The sequence below is a fragment of the Aquarana catesbeiana genome, linkage group LG13, assembly GCF_042186555.1.
Source record: "Aquarana catesbeiana isolate 2022-GZ linkage group LG13, ASM4218655v1, whole genome shotgun sequence".
NCBI classification, from domain to species: Eukaryota; Metazoa; Chordata; class Amphibia; order Anura; family Ranidae; genus Aquarana; species Aquarana catesbeiana.
Window position 1 is genome coordinate 187,133,240 of NC_133336.1, and position 22,948 is coordinate 187,156,187.

General features: G+C 43.5%; 1 protein-coding gene across 2 annotated transcripts in view; it reads left to right on the top strand.

The window, feature by feature from the left end:
* The window catches only part of ANXA9 (annexin A9), a 61,238-nt gene that overhangs the window by 21,818 nt on the left and 16,472 nt on the right, over positions 1–22,948 (top strand). For both annotated transcript variants that reach the window (XM_073610094.1, XM_073610095.1), the window contains exons 3-6: positions 16,542–16,638; positions 18,557–18,648; positions 19,203–19,316; positions 20,641–20,731. In XM_073610094.1, the coding sequence (XP_073466195.1) occupies positions 16,542–16,638; positions 18,557–18,648; positions 19,203–19,316; positions 20,641–20,731 (394 nt within the window). The remainder of the gene's footprint in view (positions 1–16,541; positions 16,639–18,556; positions 18,649–19,202; positions 19,317–20,640; positions 20,732–22,948) is intronic.

Here is a 22,948-nt window from a genome sequence, read left to right on the forward strand (position 1 = left end):
ATCTGCTGTCCACGGTGACTTTTGTCATGAGCACAAAACAGCTCCATCTTACTAGGCTGCTAACAAAATGCCACAACCAGTTTGCTAATGCCAGGACTGGTAATATTTAACTTTATGGTGGTACTTTAAAGGCCATTGCCATGAGACACTGTACTTGTAGGCTACTGTTACTGACCTTTCTCCAACAATGCCAGTTCCTTGGCTGTCAACCTGACCCTTTTGACTTCATTGCTTGAGTCACTGACCCAGAACATAGATCAGGTGAAGGCCTGCTTTAATTACCTAAACGTTCAGCTTTAATAATGTGATGACTGGACTAAGTTTAATTTTAGGTCAAATTTTACTACGCTCTCTTCCTCATGTTTCTTTTTCTTTGAACTTCCTTAAGCGACGATGCAGAAAATGCTGAGGCTACAAATACATTCATGCTGGGAAATACACCTAAAACAGTAAAGAAAAACAACACCTTACACCAAGGGCCTATTCACATTTTCGTGCTACGATAAATATCTGGAATTTTAATGCCCGCTAATGCATGGCTCTAGGTGTGTTGCTTTACAATGCCATTCGTAATCAATCCGCTATGCCATTCGTTATCCTACCCATCGATGGCAGTATCTGACAACGCATGGTATTGCACCATAGAGGCAGTAGTGTATTTAGGTTTGTGCTGCCCTAGGCCTGACTAAACTTGTGTACCCCCTAATTTAAATATAACCCTTCCCTTCCTGTCAAGGCCACACCCCTTGCTGTTTAAGACCTGCCCTGAAATTTTGGAGTGGGGACACTAATTCGGAGGGCCTGGGGGGGTGGGGGGCAATGGATTCCCTTAATTTGCATAGATTTCCTCTCACTTCCTGTTTGGCTATGGGACAGGAAGTGAAGGGAAATCTCTGCAATGGGACAGGGATGGTAAAAAATAAACTGACAGGGTTATAACCCTCCCTTACTCTATCCAAAAAAAAAAAAGGGTTGCCTACAGTTCTACTTTAAGCACAAATTTCTGATAATTTTATGGAGAGGACTAAGAAGATATAACCATGCCAATGGTGCAGCAGAAAACATATAGCACAGTGAGGAAGGTTTGTGGTCCAGGATGATAGTACAGTTAAAATTAGAAGCAACGCCTCCCCACAGTTGCGGAATGCCAGCCGCCCGTATCCTGGAAGCAGTGCGGCCGTTTTATGGGGGCGCTAGACTAATTTGCCTCTCAGCCCAGTCCGCCCCATAAGACTGGCACTACACTAACAGTGTAGCGCAAGCCGGCGGGGACTCTTTCCGTACTGCCCCCCTGCAAAGTGCTGCCCTAGGCCTGGGCCTTTGTCAGCCTAGGCCAGGATACAGCATTGCATAGAGGTATATACCAATGTCGAGGTATTGGTAAAATGGCCATGGCCAGGAAATTGGTTTGTATTTTTTGTGCCTTACTGCTTTTCTCTCTCTCTCTCGCTCTCTCTTTCTGTCTCTCTCTTGCTCTCTCTGAATCCCTCTCTCCCCCCATCTTTCACGCCCTCTCTCTCGCACTCTCTCCCTCTTTCTTGCCCCCTCTCACTCCTTCTTTCTCCCTCTCCCTCTGTCTCGCTATCTTTCTCTCTCTCGCTCTATCTCCCTCTTTCTCATTCTCTCGCTCTCTCCCTCTGTCTCGCTCTCTCTCTGTAGTGCTCTCTCCCTCTTTCTTGCCCTCTCTCTTTCTCTCTAAGTGGATTTGCCTTTAGCAAATAAACCCCCCAGTAGTATGGCATGACAACCTGTATTCAATGATAACCGTCTACAACTGTCTCGCTCTCTCCCTCTTCCTATCTCTCCCTCTTTCTTGCTCTCTCTCTCCCTCTTTCACACTCTGTCTCTCGCTCTCTCTCTCCCTCTTCCTTGCCCTCTCTCCTTCTCTCTCTCTTTCTTTCTCCCTCTCACTTTGTCTCGCTCCCTCCCTCTTTCTTGCTCTCTCTCGCACGTTCTCTCCCTCTTTCTTGCCCTCTCTCTCTCCCGTTCTTTCTCACTCTGTCTCTCGCGCTCTCTCTCTCTCTTTCTCGCTTTCTCTCGTGCTCTGTCCCTCTTTCTTGCCCCCTCTCTCTCATTCTCTCTCTCTTTCTTTCTCTCTCTCACTCTGTCTCGCCCTCTCTCCATCTCTAGGACTGAGGTACTAGTCTCACATTAATTCTATAAGGTTGTTGTACTGGTCACAGAATAATACTATAGAACTGAGTTTCTGGTCAAAGACTCATACTATAGGACTGAGGTTCTGGTCACAGACTCATACTATAGGACTGAGGTTCTGGTCACAGACTCATACTATAGGACTGAGGTTCTGGTCACACAATTATACTATAGAGCGTAGGTACCGGTTGCCTACTCATACTACACACTGAGAGTGCACTGAAGACACATCGCTTACCAAAATAGCTCCACTCGGGCCATGCGTTCCACGGAGCTGTTGACGTCACTTCCGGTTTATCACTGGCACAGGGAAACCGGAAGTGACGTCGTAACTTGGAGGTAAAGCACTGCCCATGTCCTAGGGCGGTGCCAAGCTAGAACAAAGCACCTGTAGTGATACTACAGGTGGAAGTATTCCGGTGCAATCCATTGCGCCACAAGGCAGGTCAAAACTCTGCAAATGAAGCGTCTCGGCTGCAATCTCATGATTACATAGACATCACGCTTCCCATAGTGCATTGTGTCCGGCACTCAAACACAGTGCACTTAAAGGACCTTTTTTTCATTTTTTTTTTAAGGGCTTTTTTTGAAAAAATGTATTTATTTATTTTTCTTTTTAAATTTTTTTTTTTTGTGACTGCTTGGGGGGCAGTGCCCGTACGTACCCTATGGACGGGCCACCACTGAGTAATGTACCAGCCTGGGAACCGCATCGCCAGCATGAGCTGCGACAGGGGAATAGCGACGCTAGTACTGACAGGGTTCTATACCAACACGTCAAGATTTTAAATGTGATCTCCTGGGATTTACTGCAAAGGGAAAACTTGTGAGCAAAAGGGAGTATCCAGTTCTTTTGGTCCATATTTTTAGAGCTCTTGAATCTCTTCCTTACCTTCCAGTTGTTTGGAATGAGTACTGCAAGTTAGTTGTGGTCATGTGCACTGCTCTATGCACATTACAAATCCCATAGTCCATCTCAGAAGCGAGCAAGAGAGGGTGGCTATGTTTCTACCCTCCTTAGCACCTTCCTGCAAGGCTGCTTAGTTTTAGCTAGGCAATTTTAGTTATTTTCTGACTCTCCTGCAATCAGCAGAGGAGAGTTGATTGCTTTGGGCTTCTCTGGGTTCGGCATGCGGCAGGTTTGTATGCATTCCTCTGTTTTCTGGAGATTTCCAGAATATAGTGGGTGGGAGAGTCAAATAGGCAGCCTAAATATTTTTGCAACCCCAGCTAATCCCCAGAGAGGTGTGTTCAGATGGTGGCTGGGGTGTGTATAAATAGTCTGGAACCAATGTAGCATGGTTCTTTCCCTGGAGAAGTTCTCAGCCAGAAGGGCTGTCAGCCTTCCTGGCCATCCAGCTGAAGGTCCAGCCTGCTCATCAGGATCCCAGCCATGCTGAGAGGGCCTGCTCAGCCACAACCTTATCAGAGGCTAAAGAGGGGTGCCACTGAAGACCTGCCTTGGGAGTTCACAGGGGAGTCTGCTAGAGGTACACTGTGACTACTGACCCAAAAGGGAAGACTTTCAGCGACTGTTGCTTATATCACCCCCTGTTGTACAAAGTATAAGGCTTGCCTAGCATGGGACATTGCTAAAGGTGCCTCAGTGTTGTCCACTTGTTGTCCCACTGTTAAAGGGACTGTTCTGCAGAGATACTTTAAGGAAGAGTGTCCTTGTTGTTCCTGTTAGTAATGTGGAGAACTCAACAGCTTCCTGAACCCTATCCAAGTTTTGCTGCAGTAAACTTTAAAAAGGCAGCCCTTATGGACTGTGTTTTCTGGACTTAGAAGTATGACGTTGCTGTTTGCTTGGCTGCTGCACTGTTGGGAATAGAACCTGGGACTTTGAATCAGCGGCCGTAACGAAGGGTAGTGCTACACTACATACGGTGGGACCATGGAGAATAAATGTAGGGGGGACAAGCCAGGACCCCACCCCTCACCCCCAACCATACCAGGCCACATGCCCTCAACATGGGGGGAGGGGGCTTTGGGGCAGGGGGGGCTCTGCCATTTTGATAGGGACAAGGGCCTCTTCCCCATAACCCTGGCTTATCGGAATCTGAAACCCCACTTTAACAAGGTGGCCCCCAGATCCCGCCCCCCCCACCCCAAAGCACTCTGTTCCCATGTTGATGAGGACATGGACCTCTTCCCCACAACCCTAGGCGGTGGTTGTGGGGGTCTGCGGGCACCCCCCCGCCCTGAAGCACCCCCCATATTGAGGGCATGTGGCCTCGTATGGTTCAGGAGGGGGGAGGGTGCTCGCTCATCTCCCCCTTTTCCTGGACTGCCGTGCTGCATGCTCAGATAAGGATCTGGTATGGATTTTGGGAGAGGAGAAAAAATGTAGTTTATTCATTTATTTTTTTTGGCGTGGGGGGTTTCCCTTAACTCCATGGTGCCGGCTGCATGCAAATGTGCGGCCTCTTGGTGCCCGGTCCTTGAAGGGGAGGCATCGTCACAATGAGGTTAAAATCCATACCAGACCCAAAGGGCCTGGTATTGATTGGGGGGGACCCCACGCTGTGTTTTATTTCTGAATTTTCAATTGCTGGCATTCTTTTGTTTACATTTTAGTTCTCAGCGGGGAAGCCCGCTGACAGCCGATGAGTCATCTGTTGTTAAAGCAGAGTTCTACCCTAAAGGGGAAGCTCCACTCATTTACCTCCCCCCTCAGGTACCCGTCCCCACTTCCGAGAGATCTCGCCACGGCGTAATCCCTTGGAAGTTCAGCCCCCCTCCTCCTTACCCCGCCGTTGGGCCATTCAGAAAGAGCTGCAGCACCCGGGAACTGATGGAAACATCCACTGGGATGCCAACATTGCTGGATTCCAGGACAGGTAAGTGTCCTAATATTAAAAGTCAGCATCTACAGTATGTGTTGCTGCTGACTTTTTTTTTTCTTTTTTTTTTTTTGCAGGGGGCGGAACTTTGCTTTAAGGACTCCTTAACAACTAGCTATTCTTCACACAGAATTCGAATCGCTCGATCATTTTTCGACCGACCCGAATTCGAATGGTTCTGAAAATTTGGAATTCATTAGAAAATAATAAACGAAATTTAACGAAACAAAACAAAACTAATTCTGAAACAAATCAACAAAACTAAATTAGTAACATAACAAATCTATCCAAAACTAAATGAATTTTTCCGTTCTGCACATGTCTAGTGTCACTTTCACCTACCAGCATGTCTTTGGAGTGTGGGAGGAAACCGGAGTACACAGTGGAAACCGGCGCAAACACAGGGAGAGCATGCAAATTGCATGCAGATAGTGTCCTGTCAGTGGCGGCTGGTGTTTTTTTTTTGGGTGGGGCAATAAACAACCAAACCCTCCCTCCCGTGGCAACTCAAACCCCCCATCCCCCCCCCCCCCGGTCAGTTCACCGGAACTTACTCCATCTAGGCGGTGGGGGTTGGGCATCCGAGGAGCAGCGGCGGGGATTGGGCATCCGAGGAGCAGCGGCGGGGATTGGGCATCCGAGGAGCAGCGGCGGGGATCGGGGCACCAAGCAGCGGCAGGGATCGGGCATCCAGGCATCGCCCTATGGCTCTTCTCCTCCTCGCTTCCGCACCGCGTCTCCTCCCCTCCTCCTAGGCATCCAATAGGATCACCTGTCCTTTCAGCCAATCGGGTGACAAGTATCGGACCCGCTTACCGATTGGCCGGGAGGAGGATCAGTGTTGCAACAGCTAACATTCATTCGCTGTTGCAACACACTTGGGTGGGCTCCAGACACAATGCTCTGCATCCCCCTGAGCCCACCCTATTTTGAAGCCTATTAGAGCTTCTGGTTCTAATCAGGTGCTTAAAAAAAAAATCCATGTGCCTGTAATTCTTGCGCCCGGGCATAGTAAGGGGGGCGGCACCCATGCGCCCATAATGGACGGGCCGCCGCTGGTCTTGGTTTGGATTAACACCAAGGCCTTTTTCCTCATTGTGGATAGAGCCATGCAAATCAGTGCTTTATGCCCCATTGGGCAGATGCATATCCTAAACCGCTGGTGTACAGTGTAAATATAGCCTAATATTATAGAGTCAGCATGGAATGAATTGCACTATAATACTATGGTATATTGTAGTTGCACCTTTTTTTTGGAATGAGACATGGGAATACTTCTGTTTTAAGAAGGCTTTACAATGCTATGTACAGATAAATGTTACAGTAATTGTTCAGAATGTGTACACACTACAAACACACCATTGTTTCCTTGTACGTTGTATTGTCACGTTGTGATTAATGATAAATTGCAGCTCAGAGCAAATTTAAATAGCGTCCGTAAATGACTCGCTCTTCACGTCTTAGGTAAATAATGTGCAAAACAGTTTTACGTCACTGTGCTAATTAGAGGTGAACTTCAGGCAAACAGCCAAATATAAAATTGAAATATATAAAAGGGAACTGTATACCTGCAAAGCTTTTGTATTTTGTTCATATACAGAACGCTGCCAGACAGCACCCCAGGCTGATGACCTGACTTTTTTCTGCTGCAGTTACCCAGCACAGCTAGGTCTCCTCCCCGCCCCCAGCCTGTGATTGGACAGTTACAGAGCAGCTACAGATTGACCAAGCATCTCTTTGCTCTCTCTCACCTGTCAAGCATGATCAATGTCAGCAGGGGTATAACTGCAATTCATAGGACCCCCCATAGCAAAATTTTGATGGACTCCCCCCTTCCATCCCCAACCTCTGTTTGTGGCACCTGCACTGTCATTTGAGACAATAGCCACTTAAAGACCAGGCCTTTTCTCAATCTTTTTATTTACAAGTTAAAAATCATTATTCTTTGCTAGAAATTTACTTAGTATCCCCAAACATTATATAAATATTTTTTAGCAGAGACCCTAGAGAATAAAATGGCGAGCATTGCCATTTTTTATGTCACACTGTATTTGCGCAGCAGTTTTTCAAATGCAATTTTATGGGAATAATTACACTTTAATTAATTTTAATGCAAAAAAACACAATATATAACCAAATTTTTGGTACAATATAAAGGATGATGTTACACCAAGTAAATAGATGCCTAACATGTCACGCTTTAAAATTGCGCACACGCGTGGAATTAGACACGATACTTAAAAATCTCCGTAGGCTACACTTAAACATTTTTTACAGGTTACCAGTTTAGAGTTACAGAGGAGGTCTAGTACTAGAATTATTGCTCTTGCTCTAGCGTTCGCATCAATACCTCACATGTGTGGTGTGAACACTGTTTACATATTTGTGCGCAACTTACGTATGCATTCGCTTCTGCGTGCGAGCACGGAGGGATGGGGGCATTTTATATATTTTTTATTATTATTTATTTTATTTTTAATTTTTACACTCCCTTTAATTTATTTATTTTTTATCACTTTTATTCCTATTACAAGGAAAGTAAACATCCCTTTTAATAGAAAAAAGGCCCTCTTTAACCACTTAAGGACCACCCCATATACATATACTGCAGTAGGGCAGCCCTTAAGCGCAAAATCATATAGCTGTACATGATTTCTTTCTTCAGGTCTGGGGTGCGTGCCGCGGTGACCCACTCCCGCTGTGATTGGACACAGCGGAAGCCAATCAGCAGATTCGTGGGTTTGATCGTTCCCGAGGCAGACAGAACGGCGGTCTGCCTATGTAAACAAAGCAGAGGGGAAGATGGAGATCTTGTGTTCTTTCTAAGCAGAAACAGGGATCTCTTTCTTCCCCCAGTTAAACCATCCCCCACACAGTTAGAAAGCACTCCCAGGGAACACATTTAACCCTTTGATCGCCCCTGATGTTAACCCCTTCCCACTGATTGCCGCCACTACAAAGAAAAAAAAAAGTATATACAGTATCTCACAAAAGTGAGTACACCCCTCACATTTTTGTAAATATTTTATTATATCTTTTAATGTGACAACACTAAAGAAATGACACTTTGCTACAATGTAAAGTAGTGAGTGTACAGCTTGTATAACAGTGTAAATTTGCTGTCCCCTCAAAATAACTCAACACACAGCCATTGATGTCTAAACTGCTGGCAACAAAAATGAGTACACCCCTAAGTGAAAATGTCCAAATTGGGTCCAAAGTGTCAAAATTTTGTGTGGCCACCATTATTTTCCAACACCGTCTTAACCCTCTTGGGCATGGAGTTCACCAGAGCTTCACAGGTTGCCACTGGAGACCTCTTCCACTCCTCCATGACAACATCATGGAGCTGGTGGATGTTAGAGACCTTGCGCTCCTCCACCTTCCTTTTGAGGATGCTCCACAGATGCTCAATAGGGTCTGGAGACATGCTTGGTCAGTCCATCACCTTTACCCTCGGTTTCTTTAGCAAGGCAGCGGTTGTGTATTTGGGGTCATTATCATGTTGGAATACTGCCCTGCGGCCCAGTCTCCGAAGGGAGGGGATCATGCTCTGCTTCAGTATGTCACAGTACATGTTGGCATTCATGGTTCCCTCAATGAACTGTAGCTCCCCAGTGCCGGCAGCACTCATGCAGCCCCAGACCATGACACTCCCACCACCATGCTTGACTGTAGGCAAGACACACTTGTCTTTGTACTCCTCACCTGGTTGCCGTCACACACGCTTGACACCATCTGAACCCAATAAGTTTTTCTTGGTCTCATCAGACCACAGGACATGGTTCCAGTAATCCATGTCCTTAGTCTGCTTGTCTTCAGCAAACTGTTTGCGGGCTTTCTTGTGCATTATCTTTAGAAGAGGCTTCCTTCTGGGACAACAGCCATGGAGACCAATTTGATGCAGTGTGCTGTGTATGGTCTGAGCACTGACAGGCTGACCCCCCACCCCTTCAACCTCTGCAGCAATGCTGGCAGCACTCATATGTACATTTCCCAAACACAACTTCTGGATATGACGCTGAGCATATGCACTCAACTTCTTTGGTCGACCATGGCGAGTCCTGTTCTGAGTAGAACCTGTCCTGTTAAATCGCTGTATGGTCTTGGACACCGTGCTGCAGCTCTGTTTCAGGGTCTTTGCAATCTTCTTATAGCCTAGATCATCTTTATGTAGAGTAACAATTATTTTTTTTCAGATCCTCAGAGAGTTCTTTGCTATGAGGTGCCATGTTGAACTTCCAGTGATCAGTATGAGAGCGTTTGATAACACCAAATTTAACACACCTGCTCCCCATTCACACCTGAGACCTTGTAACACTAACGAGTCACATGACACCAAGGAGGAAAAAATGGCTAATTGGTCCCAATTTGGACATTTTCACTTAGGGGTGTACTCACTTTTGTTGCCAGCGGTTTAGACATTAATGCCTGTGTGTTGAGTTATTTTGAGTGGACAGCAAATTTACACTGTTATACAAGCTGTACACTCACTACTTTATATTGTAACAAAGTGTCATTTCTTCAGTGTTGTCACATGAGAAGATAGCATAAAATATTTACAAAAATGTGAGGGGTGTACTCACTTTTGTGAGATACTGTATATCTACATATACTGGGGGGGGGGGGGGGTGCACCTTTATCCCTAATCTGGATACTAAAAATAAAAGTATGGGACTTTGAGTGAGGCAGGCTGTAACACAATGTAGAAGTAAATCCATTTATTAACAAGGGCAAAAAGGATGCATAGAATGTACATGAAGGGTAAATGCTCGAAGCATGCAAAACAAATTGAGTATCAAGTAAACTAAACTTTCAAAATAGTACATAAATAAAACCATAGTAAGATAAGACCATAGTATAAAACATTGATACCATAACATGGGAGCAGATATACAAGATACATGAATGTGATGAAATAAGGTGTCAGTAAGACCAATTGTAAAAAATGGGGACTGCATCCCATGAAGCTTGACGCGAAAATGGGGACTGCATCCCATGAAGCTTGACGCGTTTCGTCGATAATCCGACTCAGGAGCGCATGCTAGAATGTCTGTAAAAAATATAAAATGGTCTAAATAAGAACCCATGTTATGTGAAAGAAATGTACAAAAAATATATAGATGGTCTAATCCACAAACTTACATCCCATTAAAAGTTCAACCCAAACGATACTGGTGGAGTCATACAAGTTTCCCTGGGAGCGAGCTGAGGTGTTTTTTGATCTTCCAGAACATCAGGCCCACACATATTAGGAGTGTATATATTGTAGTGGGTATTGTGCCAATATTTGGCTACATCTGTAATGCCCCGTACACGCGGTCGGATTTTCCTACGGAAAATGTTCGATGGGAGCTTGTTGTCGGAAATTCCGACCGTGTGTAGGCTCCATCGGACATTTTCCATCAGAATTTCTGACACACAAAATTTGAGATCTGGATCTCAAATTTTCCGACAACAAAATCCGTTGTCGTAAATTCCGTTCGTGTGTACACAATTCCGACGCACAAAGTTCCACGCATGCTCGGAATCAGGCAGAAGAGCCATACTGGCTATTGAACTTCATTTTTCTCGGCTCGTCGTATGTGTTGTATGTCACCACGTTCTTGACGTTCGGAATTTCCGACAAGATTTGTGTGACCGTGCGTATGCAAGACAAGTTTGAGCCAATATCCGTCGGAAAAAAAAATATGGATTTTGTTGTTGCAATGCCCGATTGTGTGTACAGGGCATAATAAACACAGGCGAGAGGGGAGTGACGAGAGGAGAGCCCTCACGATGCTTCTGAAAGTGATCCAGCTGCTAATTAGCCGCTTGGACCGCATATTTGAGAAAACAAATCGCAGTCTGAAAGAAAAAAAATACTGGGTTATTTTTGCAGATTTATTAAAAAAGGAAAAACTGAAATATCACATGGTCCTAAGTATTCAGACCCTTTGCTGTGACACTCATATATTTAACTCAGGTGCTGTCCATTTCTTCTGATCATCCTTGAGATGGTTCTACACCTTCATTTGAGTCCAGCTGTGTTTGATTATACTGATTGGACTTGATTAGGAAAGCCACACACCTGTCTATATAAGACCTTACAGATCACAGTGCATGCCAGAGCAAATGAGAATCATGAGGTCAAAGGAACTGCCTGAAGAGCTCAGAGACTGAATTGTTGCAAGGCACAGATCTGGCCAAAGTTACAAAAAAAATTCTGCTGCACTTAAGGTTCCTAAGAGCACAGTGGCCGCCATAATCCTTAACCGGTTCAATACAGGGCATTTTCACCCCCTTCCTTCCCTGGCCAATTTTTAGTTTTCAGCGCTGTCGCATTTTAAACGACAATTGCGCGGTCGTGCAATGTTGTACCCAAAAAAAATTGATGTCCTTTTTTCCCCACAAATAGAGCTTTCTTTTGGTGGTATTTGATCGCCTCTGCAGTTTTTATTTTTTGCGCTATAAACAAAAGAAGAGCGACAATTTTGAAAAAAACACAATATTTTTTACTTTTTGCTATAATAAATATCCCAATTTTTAAAAAAAAAAACTAATTTTTTCCTCAGTTTCGGCCGATACGTATTCTTCTACATATTTTTGGTAAAAAAAAATCACAATAAGCGTATATTGATTGGTTTGCGCAAAAGTTATAGCGTCTACAAAATACGGGATAGATTTATGGCATTTTTAAAAAATATATATTTATTTATTTTTTTAGCGGCGATCGTGATTTTTTTTCGTGACTGCGACATTATGGCGGACACATCGGACACTTTTGACACATTTTTGGGACCATTCACATTTATACAGCAATCAATGCTATAAATCGCGGCCGCTGGGCACACACACCGGGTCCCGTGCAACGCGGCGGGCGCGCGCCCCCGGCGGCACGCGCGCGCCCCCTAGACGGCCGGGAATCCCAGGACGTCATATGACGTCCACCCAGGATGGGAGATCCCATCCCAGGACGTCATATGACTATATGTGGGTAGGGAAGTGGTTAAATGGAAGACGTTTGGGACGACCAGAACCCTTCCTAGAGCTGGCCGTCCGGCCAAACTGAGCTATCGGGGGAGAAGAGCCTTGGTGAGAGAGATAAAGAAGAACCTAAAGATCACTGTGACTGAGCTCCAGAGATGCAGTCGGGAGATGGGAGAAAGTTGTAGAAAGTCAACCATCACTGCAGCCCTCCATCAGTCGGGGCTTTATGGCAGAGTGGCCCAACGAAAGCCTCTCCTCAGTGCAAGACACATGAAAGCCCGCATGGAGTTTGCTAAAAAACACCTGAAGGACTCCAAGATGGTGAGAAATAAGATTCTCTGGTCTGATGAGACCAATATAGAACTTTTTGGCCTTAACTTCTAAGCGGTATATGTGGAGAAAACCAGGCACTGCTCATCACCTGTCCAATACAGTCCCAACAGTGAAGCATGGTGGTAAGAGCATCATGCTGTGGGGGTGTTTTTCAGCTGCAGGGACAGGACGACTGGTTGCAATCGAGGGAAAGATGAATGCGGCCAAGTACAGGGATATCCTGGACGAAAACCTTCCCCAGAGTGCTCAGGACCTCAGACTGGGCCGAAGGTTTACCTTCCAACAAGACAATGACCCTAAGCACACAGCTAAAATAATGAAGGCGTGGCTTCACAACAACTCCGTGACTGTTCTTGAATGGCCCAGCCAGAGCCCTGACTTAAACCCAATTAAGCATTTCTGGAGAGACCTAAAAATGGCTGTCCACCAACGTTTACCATCCAACCTGATAGAACTGGAGAGGATCTGCAAGGAGGAATGGCAGAGGATCCCCAAATCCAGGTGTGAAAAACTTGTTGGATCTTTCCCAAAAAGACTCATGGCTGTATTATATCAAAAGCATGTTTCTACTAAATACTGAGCAAAGGGTCTGAATACTTAGGACCATGTGATATTTCAGTTTTTCCTTTTTAATAAATCTGCAAAAATTTCAACAATTCTGTGTTTTTCTGTCAATATGTGTGTACTGAGGAAAAAAAATGAACGTAAATGATTTTAGCAAATGGCTGCAATATAACAAAGAGTGAAAAATTTAAGGGGGTCTGAATACTTTCCGTCCCCACTGTATACTGACAGCATCAGTAGGACAGAGATTGATCTCAGTAGGGCAGTGGACAGTGTCAGTAGTAGTTTCTATTTTTATTTTTTTTTTTATTTATTTTTACAATTTAATTTTTTTACATTTTATTTACAATTTGAAATATCAGGGGTCTAAACAATCTGCATCACACAGGGTGATTAGGGTGTGCCCAGGCAGGGGAAATCTTCCAATCGGGACACTAGTTCTGGTGACCTATGGGCCTCCAAAAGTTTCCCTTAACTTTGAGGAATTTCCTCTTACTTCCTGCTTGGCTATGGGAAATCTCCCTAATGGGACAAAGATGGCAAAAATAAATCCAACAGGGGTTATAACCCTCTCTTACGCCATCCAAAATGAAAAAAAAAAGTGCATATAGTTCTACTTTAAGCTATGATTAAGCCCCCCTGAGGGCTAAAAGATTTAAGCTGCTTTTTTTTTTTTTTTAGACTTTTTTTTACCTCTGCCTATACTTAAATAGATTTCATGATGTGAAGGATTCAAGTTACAGATTGCATCTCTTTCAAATATTTTGTATTTATTTTTTGTTTGTTTTTTATTATTGATTTAAAATTTTAAAATATTAAATAAAATGAATAAATAAAAAAAATATTAAAAATTTGAAAACGTAAAATCTGACAGTCAGTGAAACCACAGAAATTACATTAGAGTTTGCTTCCAAACAACACCTGTCCTTGTGTTGGTGTCTCATCCACTATAAATTCTCTTTTACCTACAGAAACTGTCCATTGTCTTTGACAAAGCTGGCCTTCTGACTCTGGCATTCCACCAGAACACAACGCCATTATTCCACCGATGTATGGACACAGATACCATTGTACAGACTTTCTGGGATGGTGGGCAGCACAACATATGTACAGTTTCAGTAGACGGGGTCATATACAATACTTATCTGTGTATTGGCTATTGTGAGTTATATGGACAAAATTAAAATCAGACAGCACCGTTTTCTTCAAAGAGAACCTGTCATATGAAATGAAAACAATCTGTAGTTCACTTTGGGGATAAAGTAACTTCTTTCTGAAAGTTCTATGAGTGTTTGCATTAAAGTGTATCTCTAGGACATTCTCAACCTTTTCTTTTCCAATAATTCTTATTGTAGTAAAACACAAAGAGTTACAAACATTTGTTTGATGCAGTGGCTTGGATAAAGCACAAAAATTATAAAATTGCTTATGTGTAAGGAACAGCACACAATGTTTTAGCATAAAGATCTGTACACAATACAGAACCCTTGTCTTTATACTAATTCAATGTACCAGAATGGAGCTAGGCCCAGTACAGATCTGGCCTCAGAGTAAGATGGCCCAGTAATGAATAACTGCAATGTGCATAACCCAAAAAACTATGGTTGATAGGGAGCTACACTATATTACCAAAAGTATTGGGATGCCTGCCTTTACACGCACATGAACTTTAATGTCATCTCAGTCTTTTGCCCCGTACACACGGTCGGATTTTCCGATGGAAAATGTCCGATCGGAGCGTGTTGTCGGAAATTCCGACCGTGTGTGGGCTCCATCGGACATTTTCCATCGGATTTTCCGACACACAAAGTTGGAGAGCAGGAGATAAAATTTTCCGACAACAAAATCCGTTGTCGGAAATTCCGATCGTGTGTACACAAATCCGACGGACAAAGTGCCACGCATGCTCAGAATAAATAAAGAGATGAAAGCTATTGGCCACTGCCCCGTTTATAGTCCCGACGTACATGTTTTACGTCACCGCGTTTAAAACGATCGGATTTTCCGACAACTTTGTGTGACCGTGTGTATGCAAGACAAGTTTGAGCCAACATCCGTCGGAAAAAATCCTAGAATTTTGTTGTCGGAATGTCCGAACAAAGTCCGACCGTGTGTACGGGGCATTAGTCCGTAGGGTTCAATATTAAGCTGGCCCACCATTTGTAGCTATAACATCTTTAACTCTTCTGGGAAGGCTGTCCACAAGGTTTAGGAGTGCGTCTATGGGGATGTTTCTTCCAGAAGGGCATTTGTGAGGCACTGATGTGAACGAGAAGGCCTGGCTCACAGTCTCCGCTCTTATTCATTCCAAAGCTATTCTATTGGGTTTGAGGTCAGAACTGTCAAATTCCTCCACCTCAAACTAGCTCATCCATGTCTTTGTGGACCTTGCTTTGTGCACTGGTACGCAGTCATGGTAGAACAGGAAGGGGCCATCCCCAAACTGTTCCCAGAAAGTTGGGAGTATGAAATTGTACAAAATGTCTTGGTTTGTTGACGCCTCAAGAGTTCCCTTCACTGGAACTACGGGGCCAAGCCCAACCCACGAAAAGCCAACCCCACACCATAATCCCCCCTCCACCAAAAGCAAGGTCCATAAACCTACTGCACTCCAGATATTTAGGCCAAGGATCCAAAATCTTATCACATCTGGGTTGCTTATCTTGTAGGATGCTGGCCAGTTTTTCATGGAGCATAATCCATAAGAGTTTGTTCTTGGTGACAGCTTAGAGAACTACCAAGGACTTCCATGCACTGGTGATCATGGTTTTCACTACCAAAAACATAAAATATATGAAAGTCTGGGTATGTTTAGGGATATCTGCAATTAGTTTGATCAGGAGCGCCGTTCTGGCATTTTTGGGTATGTTGACTACTTTCTCAACCTTTTTACCCTAGATGAACTCCTAAAGTAATTTTCATGTCTTGGGGCATTCTTACTAAAACCATTTCATTGGAGGTAAATAAGAAAAATGCCCCTTAAACTGGTGGTCAGTATTAAGAATGCCCCCCTTACAGTGGTGGTCTGAGTGCCAACCTTACAGTAGAGACACCTAAAAAGATCATTGTTATTATACTGCTGGCTTTGTTAAGTGACCCTGGCCCCGGAACAATGCAGGCACCATCAGATGGGAGGACCAACAGCCACAGCTCAAGGAACCACTACCAACCCTACTTAAGAAATGCTCCTTTAGGCAAATCCTTTTTTCGTTCATTTTGGATAAAGTAAGAGAGGGGTATAACCCCTGTCAGATTTTTTTTTTGCCATTTGTGTCCCATTGTAGAGATTTCCCTTCACTTCCTGTCCCATAGCCAAACAGGAAGTGAGAGGACAGCCCTGCAAATTAAGGGAATCTCTTGGGACCCCCCAGGTCACCAGAACTAGTGTACCCATTGGAAGTTTTCCCCTCTATTACTTTTCTGGGGACATCCCAAGATTTGAGTTTTCTTTTACGTTCAATGATAACAGTAATCAGGGCAAATAGAGAGGGGGAATCTCATTAATGGGGGACACAGACCACAGACAGCAATAAAAACTGACACGTGCTCTACTTCCTCTGCACTCTGTCCAAAGCTAAAAAAAAAAAAAAAAAAGTTTTGCCGTTAGATTTAATTTAATAAAGTTCCAATGTTATTAGCTGTAAGCTAACTTTTGTTGTTTCTGATTTCCTATAGACTGGTGCTTGGGGAACTTTGGGCACGATTAAGCCATTGAAGAATTTTGAACCTGAGCTCATTGTAGACAGACTCCACAACACGCTTACAAATAAAGGTAACTTTTTTTTTTATCTCTAAGCTACTTGTGACTATATGAACAGAATAAACATTGTGCACTACTGTTTTCTAACCTGTGAACTCACCTTACTTAGTCATGTTGCATAGCTCCTAACTGTTCCTGATTTCGAGGGACTGTCCCTGATTTGCAACAATGTCCATCTGTCCCTCTTTCCTCCTCATTTGTCCCTTATTTTGGTCTGATCTATATAGTTGTATAAAAAAAGCACTTTTTAACTTTCAAAAAGTGTTTCCCTTGTGCTAAACCCTTCATCCAATTTCTTACTACATTTGTAAATTTCAAAACCAGTAACAAGGAATAATAGTAGTAAAAAAAAAGCACTTGTGGGTTAACAAATTATTTTTTTATGTATAATTCTCCTTTAATTGGCGTGACAGGGGGTGTGTCCTATGCCTACACACATTTGCTAATAGGTGTCCCTCGTTCCCATCTCAAAAAGTTGGGTGGTATGATATTGGCACAAGTTTCTTGGAGTAGATTTACGATTACTTCCAATGGTCAATGGGATCCGCAAAACCCAACAGGTCTGACCTACCTCCTCCTACCACTCCTGTCTCGCTATTAGACCAAGTGTATAGAAGTGGTTAAATGATAAGATAAATAAAAAATGAAAAACAATTTAAGACCTAACCATGGGCTGACCCAAGAGAGATATTCTTATCTTACCCCATGATCCCAGATGTTTTCTGTCTTGCCTGTTCCTACAGTGATGACCAGTATTTCATCATCCACCATCATTCTATAATCAACCAAATTAACACTAATTTAGTACAACTAAAACCATACGTCTAAAACTAAAATGGCATTTTAGTAAAAAGACTCTGACTAAAACGAAATCGAAATTTGAAGCTGCACTTTTACTTCAACAAGTCGCCTAGTCTTACCGACGTCATCACATACAATGCAGGGACAATGACCACTACTGGTCTTGCATTGTATGTGATGACGTTGGCTAAGATCAATTGTAGTATCTGTTCTTATGAGTGTCCAGTAGGGGTGCTCTGCCGTCATTCAGGCTTTTTTGCAGAAATGGCTGTCTGTATAGTATCCCTGCTGGTATGATGGGGGTCCTGAGTGACCTTTTTCAGGGGAAGGAATCCGAATTAAGTGCCCACTGAGTAAGGAAGGGTCGGTGGTACTTTTGCTAGTGTGGAGGTATCTGAGAAGCCCAGTGCCTCTTGATTTGAGTAGTGCTATCTTGTCTGGCTGAAGGCTGGGGAGGCAGAGAGCCTGCAATGTAAATTTCCCCCTGGGAGTGGCAACCTGAGAGTGCTCCTTGTATGACTATGGATTCGGGAGCCCACAATGAGAATGAATACTAGGCCACAACACCATCTATTTTTTTTCTGCACCTCACTGCATTGGCTTTTGGCCGAGATGGGGCAATTTTTGTTGTCAGGCCACAAGGCCTAGCCTTTGTTCTGCACCTTTATTTATTTTTTGCCCCACGTGTTCGTCACTGCACTTTTTATGTGTGTCTTTTTCACTCGCTGAGGATGACAGGTCTTCAGACCTGCCCTGAACTCTAGGTTGAGGTTGTGTGGCCCTTAGATTCCTTCCTCTCCTGCCTGGGGGTCTCTCTTCGGGAGAGCCCCTTACCTAGCACTCAGTGTTCAGCTTTGGCTAGACACGAGGCGGGGGGTGGTCCACCAGGCCTTTTGACTAGGGGGACCAAAGTGCCTTGCCCCATCAGGAGTCTTGCTCCCTGGGGGGCCAGGGAGGTTCCTCCCCTTTAGAAGTTCCTATTAATTGGGTGGGTGCATTCAGAGTTCTGAAGTAAGGGTCCACATTTCATTTTAAAGTAGAGAACTCCTTTAAGATATTTTTTTATTCTGTTTAGCTTGCATGTTGACAAAATGCGAACCTGCATTAATTTCTGTCTGTATATTGATAGGTAGCCAGCAAACAATCATTGACATTGTCACAGGGCTTGACAATGAACAAAGGCAAGAGGTCATTCGCATATACAATGAAGAACTACAGCAGGTATGGCTAGTAATAAATCTATAATACATCTTAGATTGTAAGCTCTTATGAGCAGGGCCCTCTTAACCCTTCTATATTTTATTGTATTGTAACTGTACTGTCTCCCTTTTATATTGTAAAGTGCTGCATAAACTGTTGGCACTATTTAAATCCTATCTAATAATAATAATTTTACTTCAGTGGTGTCTTACAAACCTATTGGGTGGTCATGGAACTGTGGACATCTCCACGTAGTAAGATACTGTATCTGCCTGCCTTGCTAGAATGCAGGGGCCCTGATCTTCCCCTGATACAGGAACACTTTGATCCTTCCTTCTGCTTCATCTTCTTGTAGGAGGAGCAACTCTTCTACTACCCGAGCTACCTGTTGCCCCGTCCCTCATGATCAGACTGTACATTGTAACTTGGTATTAAATCACAAGGTGAGGGGCAAGCTAACAAGAAGCTGGCAACCATCTATAACATCCTGGCAATATATAGAGCTGACCCAGAGAGGAATACTAAGTTTTCCTAAAAGTGTATTGAAATAACGTTGCATATTTCTACATTGGCAGGACTTGGAGGAGAACATTAAGAAGGCTCTCTCAGGAGATCTGGAGAGGCTAGTTGTGGGTTTACTGAAGACCCCAGCTGTATACGATGCTCAGGAGCTGAAATCAGCAATGAAGGTGAGATGTTCTTCAGAGTCAGAAAAGACATCCAATGAAATTATAAACACCTCATTTGAATCAACTTTTTTTAGTTTTAGATAGATAAATGTAGGCAGGTGCAGTCTTCTCCACTGTAGGTAGCGCTCGACCGCAGCGGCATTGCTGTTGAAGGGGAAGTCAAGAGGAACACCGTTCCTCTATTATTTCCTGGGTCACTGATTAGATGCTACCACCGCATGTGACTTTGGCAGCCATCTTGGGTTAGGCAGAGCTTGTTTAAGGTACTGGCTCCCAGGCTTGGCACGCATTCCACATGTGGGTAGTGTAGGGACAGGTCACTCTTCTGACAGTGACAGTAAAAGCAGTAGGGAAAGGTTCCTGATGAGTAGGAAAAGATCAGGGAATGGAATACTCCCCCATTTTGGCGCACATCAGCCAAGCCAGATTCTATCCCCCCAAGACCTGCTGTTACCCTTCTCTGCAACATTCTGTGAGTGCACTCCATTGGGATGTATCCCTGCTAGGTAGTTGTGTTTGATTGGAGTTTACCTCAATACAGTTCTGTTGTTACATCTGGTCTCTGAGTTTTTACTGCTGCTGCACCATGCTGCACCTCCCCACATATAGACCCCCTATCAGGTTTGTATTGCTGCCTATGTCCCTGCTGGGGAGATTTTCCTTCACATCCCGTGTTATGACTAGGATGGGCAGGGAGACAAATAACACAAACTGACAAATAGAAAGCAGCTAAAGCACTCTTCTATTAGCGTGAGGAAGGCTTCAGACCTCTGTGAGCCTTCCATCTGTGTGTCCATTGCTGAGATTCTCTTCTCTTTCTGTTTGGTCACTGGAAGGAAGTAAAGACAAATTAAGTTCTACAATTTAAGGCCTGGTTCAAAATTATGCATTTTCTAGCGCGTTTTCAGTTTTTCAGAGACACACTATAGTCCATTTAACATGGTTTCTTATGGGTCATGTTCACATTTGTGTATTTTATGAAAAGGGCCAGGGACTTTTTTCTGGCTTTTGGTTTCATAGACTTCAATGGATCAAAAAGGTTTATTGAAATACGCAAAATGCACCTGGAATATGCAAACTGCAACCTGCATAGGTGTGAATCAGGCCTAACCCTTCCCAGCTATCCTAATTTTTTTTTAAAGAAACTGGACATTTTATTTTGTACTAATTGTCTTACTATCAACCTATTCAATGTTGTGTTCAGACAATAAAGATTTTTATTTGCCCACAATGTTTTGTACTGTATATGTATAAAGCTACTATGTCTATGGTAGTGCATGCTGAGAGATTTAAGAACTTCCAGTATTTATTATTACTGTTGCAGGGATTAGGGACAGATGAAGCTGCACTGAGTGAAATCCTCTGCACCAGATCAAATGAACAGTTGAGAGCCATCCAGGCCTGCTTCAAGCAAGGTAAGAGGCGAAGCAGAGTCTAAAATACCCAACTTCCTATTGTATTTGTGTTAGACCAGGCGGTATCGAAAGCTGGGTATACACGTTCTGAAATTTGGTTGGTTCAGCAAGAACTGAAGGAATTTCAGTCTGTGTGTACCGCTCTCTGTTCAACAGAAGCTAGTAGTTAGACTGGCTTCTGTCGAACAGTACTGCTGAAAAAACAGCATTTGATCAGCCGCTGCAGTGCTGATCTGTGTATTCTGACTAGGGGGGAGTCCCTGCTGTCAGAATACAATAGAATAGCTGGATGAACAAAAAGAAAAAACTCTACATGCATAACTGGCTTAACACTAGAGGGATCACCATTATAAGAAAATAGGTCCTGATGCCTCTAGATAGGTCTTAATTTATCGCTAGAGGGATCACCAGCAGGAGGAAGGAAGTCCTAATTCCCTTATATAGATCGTTATATCACTAGAGGGATCACCAGCAGAAGGAAGTAGGTCCTGATTCCCCTATGTGGTTCCTAAGATATCACTAGAGGTGTCACCAGCAGGAGGAAGTAGGTCCTGATTCCCCTATATAGATCCTAAGTTATCACTGGAGGGGTCACCAGCAGGAGGAAGTACAGTAGGTCCTGATCCCCCCTATATAGATCTTAAGTTATGACTATACGGGTCACCAGCTGGAAGAAGGAGGTCTTGATTCTTCTATATAAATCTTAAGTTATCACTGGAATATATATTAAATTTATAAATTGGGAAAAAATCTTAGGAACAAAGAACACGGAGGAGAAATGTGTTTGCTTTAAGAGCATATTAAATAAGGGCATTAGCCAATGGATCCCATTGGGAAATAAATTTAAAAGAGTGAACAAAAGTCCTGGATGGCTTAACTCCTATGTAAAAATGCATATAAAAGCAAAGGAGAAGGCCTTCAAAAAATACAAGGCTGAGGGATCATCATCAGCATTAAGACTTTACAAAGAATGCAAGAAGAAATGTAAGGGTACAATTAGAAAGGTGCCAAATGTGACACCGAAGGGGGGAAGAACTGGATAAGCGGAAGTTCCATTTTTGGGTGGAACTCCGCTTTAAGTATATAAACAGTAAAAAAGGGATGACAGACCATATTGGCCCCATAAAAGAATGAGGAAGGAAATCTGGTTACAAAGGATGGTGAGATGGCAAAGGTATTGAATTTATTCTTCTCCTCAGTCTTCACGAGGGAATCGGGGGTCTTCAGTAACCAAAACTGGAGTGTTTATCCTCATGACACATCACAGGAAGCATCCTCATGGCTAACCGAGGACAAAATTAGAAATAGACTTAGAAAACGTAACATTAAGTCACTGGGATCAGATGGCTTGCACTCGAGATTCCTTAGTGAAATAGTCAAGTAATTGCCAGACCATTGTTCCTAATTTTTACTGACAGTCTACTGACTGGAATGGTACCAGCTGATTGGAGAAAAGCCATTGTAGCACCAATATTTAAAAAGGGCCAAAATACATCTCTGGGAATTACAGACCAGTTAGCCAGTTATATACAAGATTTTAGTAATGAAAACGGTATCATTAGCGGTAATCAGCATGGATTCATGAAGTATCATTCTTGCCAAACCAATCTATTAACCTTCTATGAGGAGGTGAGCTGCCATCTAGATAAAGGAAGGCCCGTAGACATGGTGTATCTGGATTTTGCAAAAGCATTTGACACAGTTCCCCATAAACGTTTACTGTACAAAGTAAGGTCCATTGGCATGGACCATAGGGTGAGTACATGGATTCAAAACTAGCTACAAGGGCGAGTTCAGAGGGTGGTGATAAATGGGGAGTACTCAGAATGGTCAGGGGTGGAAAGTGGGGTCCTCCAGGGTTCTGTCCTGGGACCAATCCTATTTAATTTGTTCATAAATGACCTGAAGGATGGGGTAAACAGTTCAATCTCTGTATTTACGGACAATACTAAGCTAAGCAGGGCAATAACTTCTCTGTGGAAACCTTGCAAGTAGATCTGAACAAATTAATGGGGTGGGCAACTACATGGCAAATGAGGTTTAATGTGGAAAAATTTAAAAAAATGCATTTGGGTGGCAAAAATATGAATGCAATCTACTCACTGTGTGGGGGAGAACATCTGGGGGAATCAAGGATGGAAAAGGACCTCGGGGTCCTAATGAATGATAGGCTCAGCAATGGCATGCAATGCCAAGCTGCTGTTAACAAAGCAAACT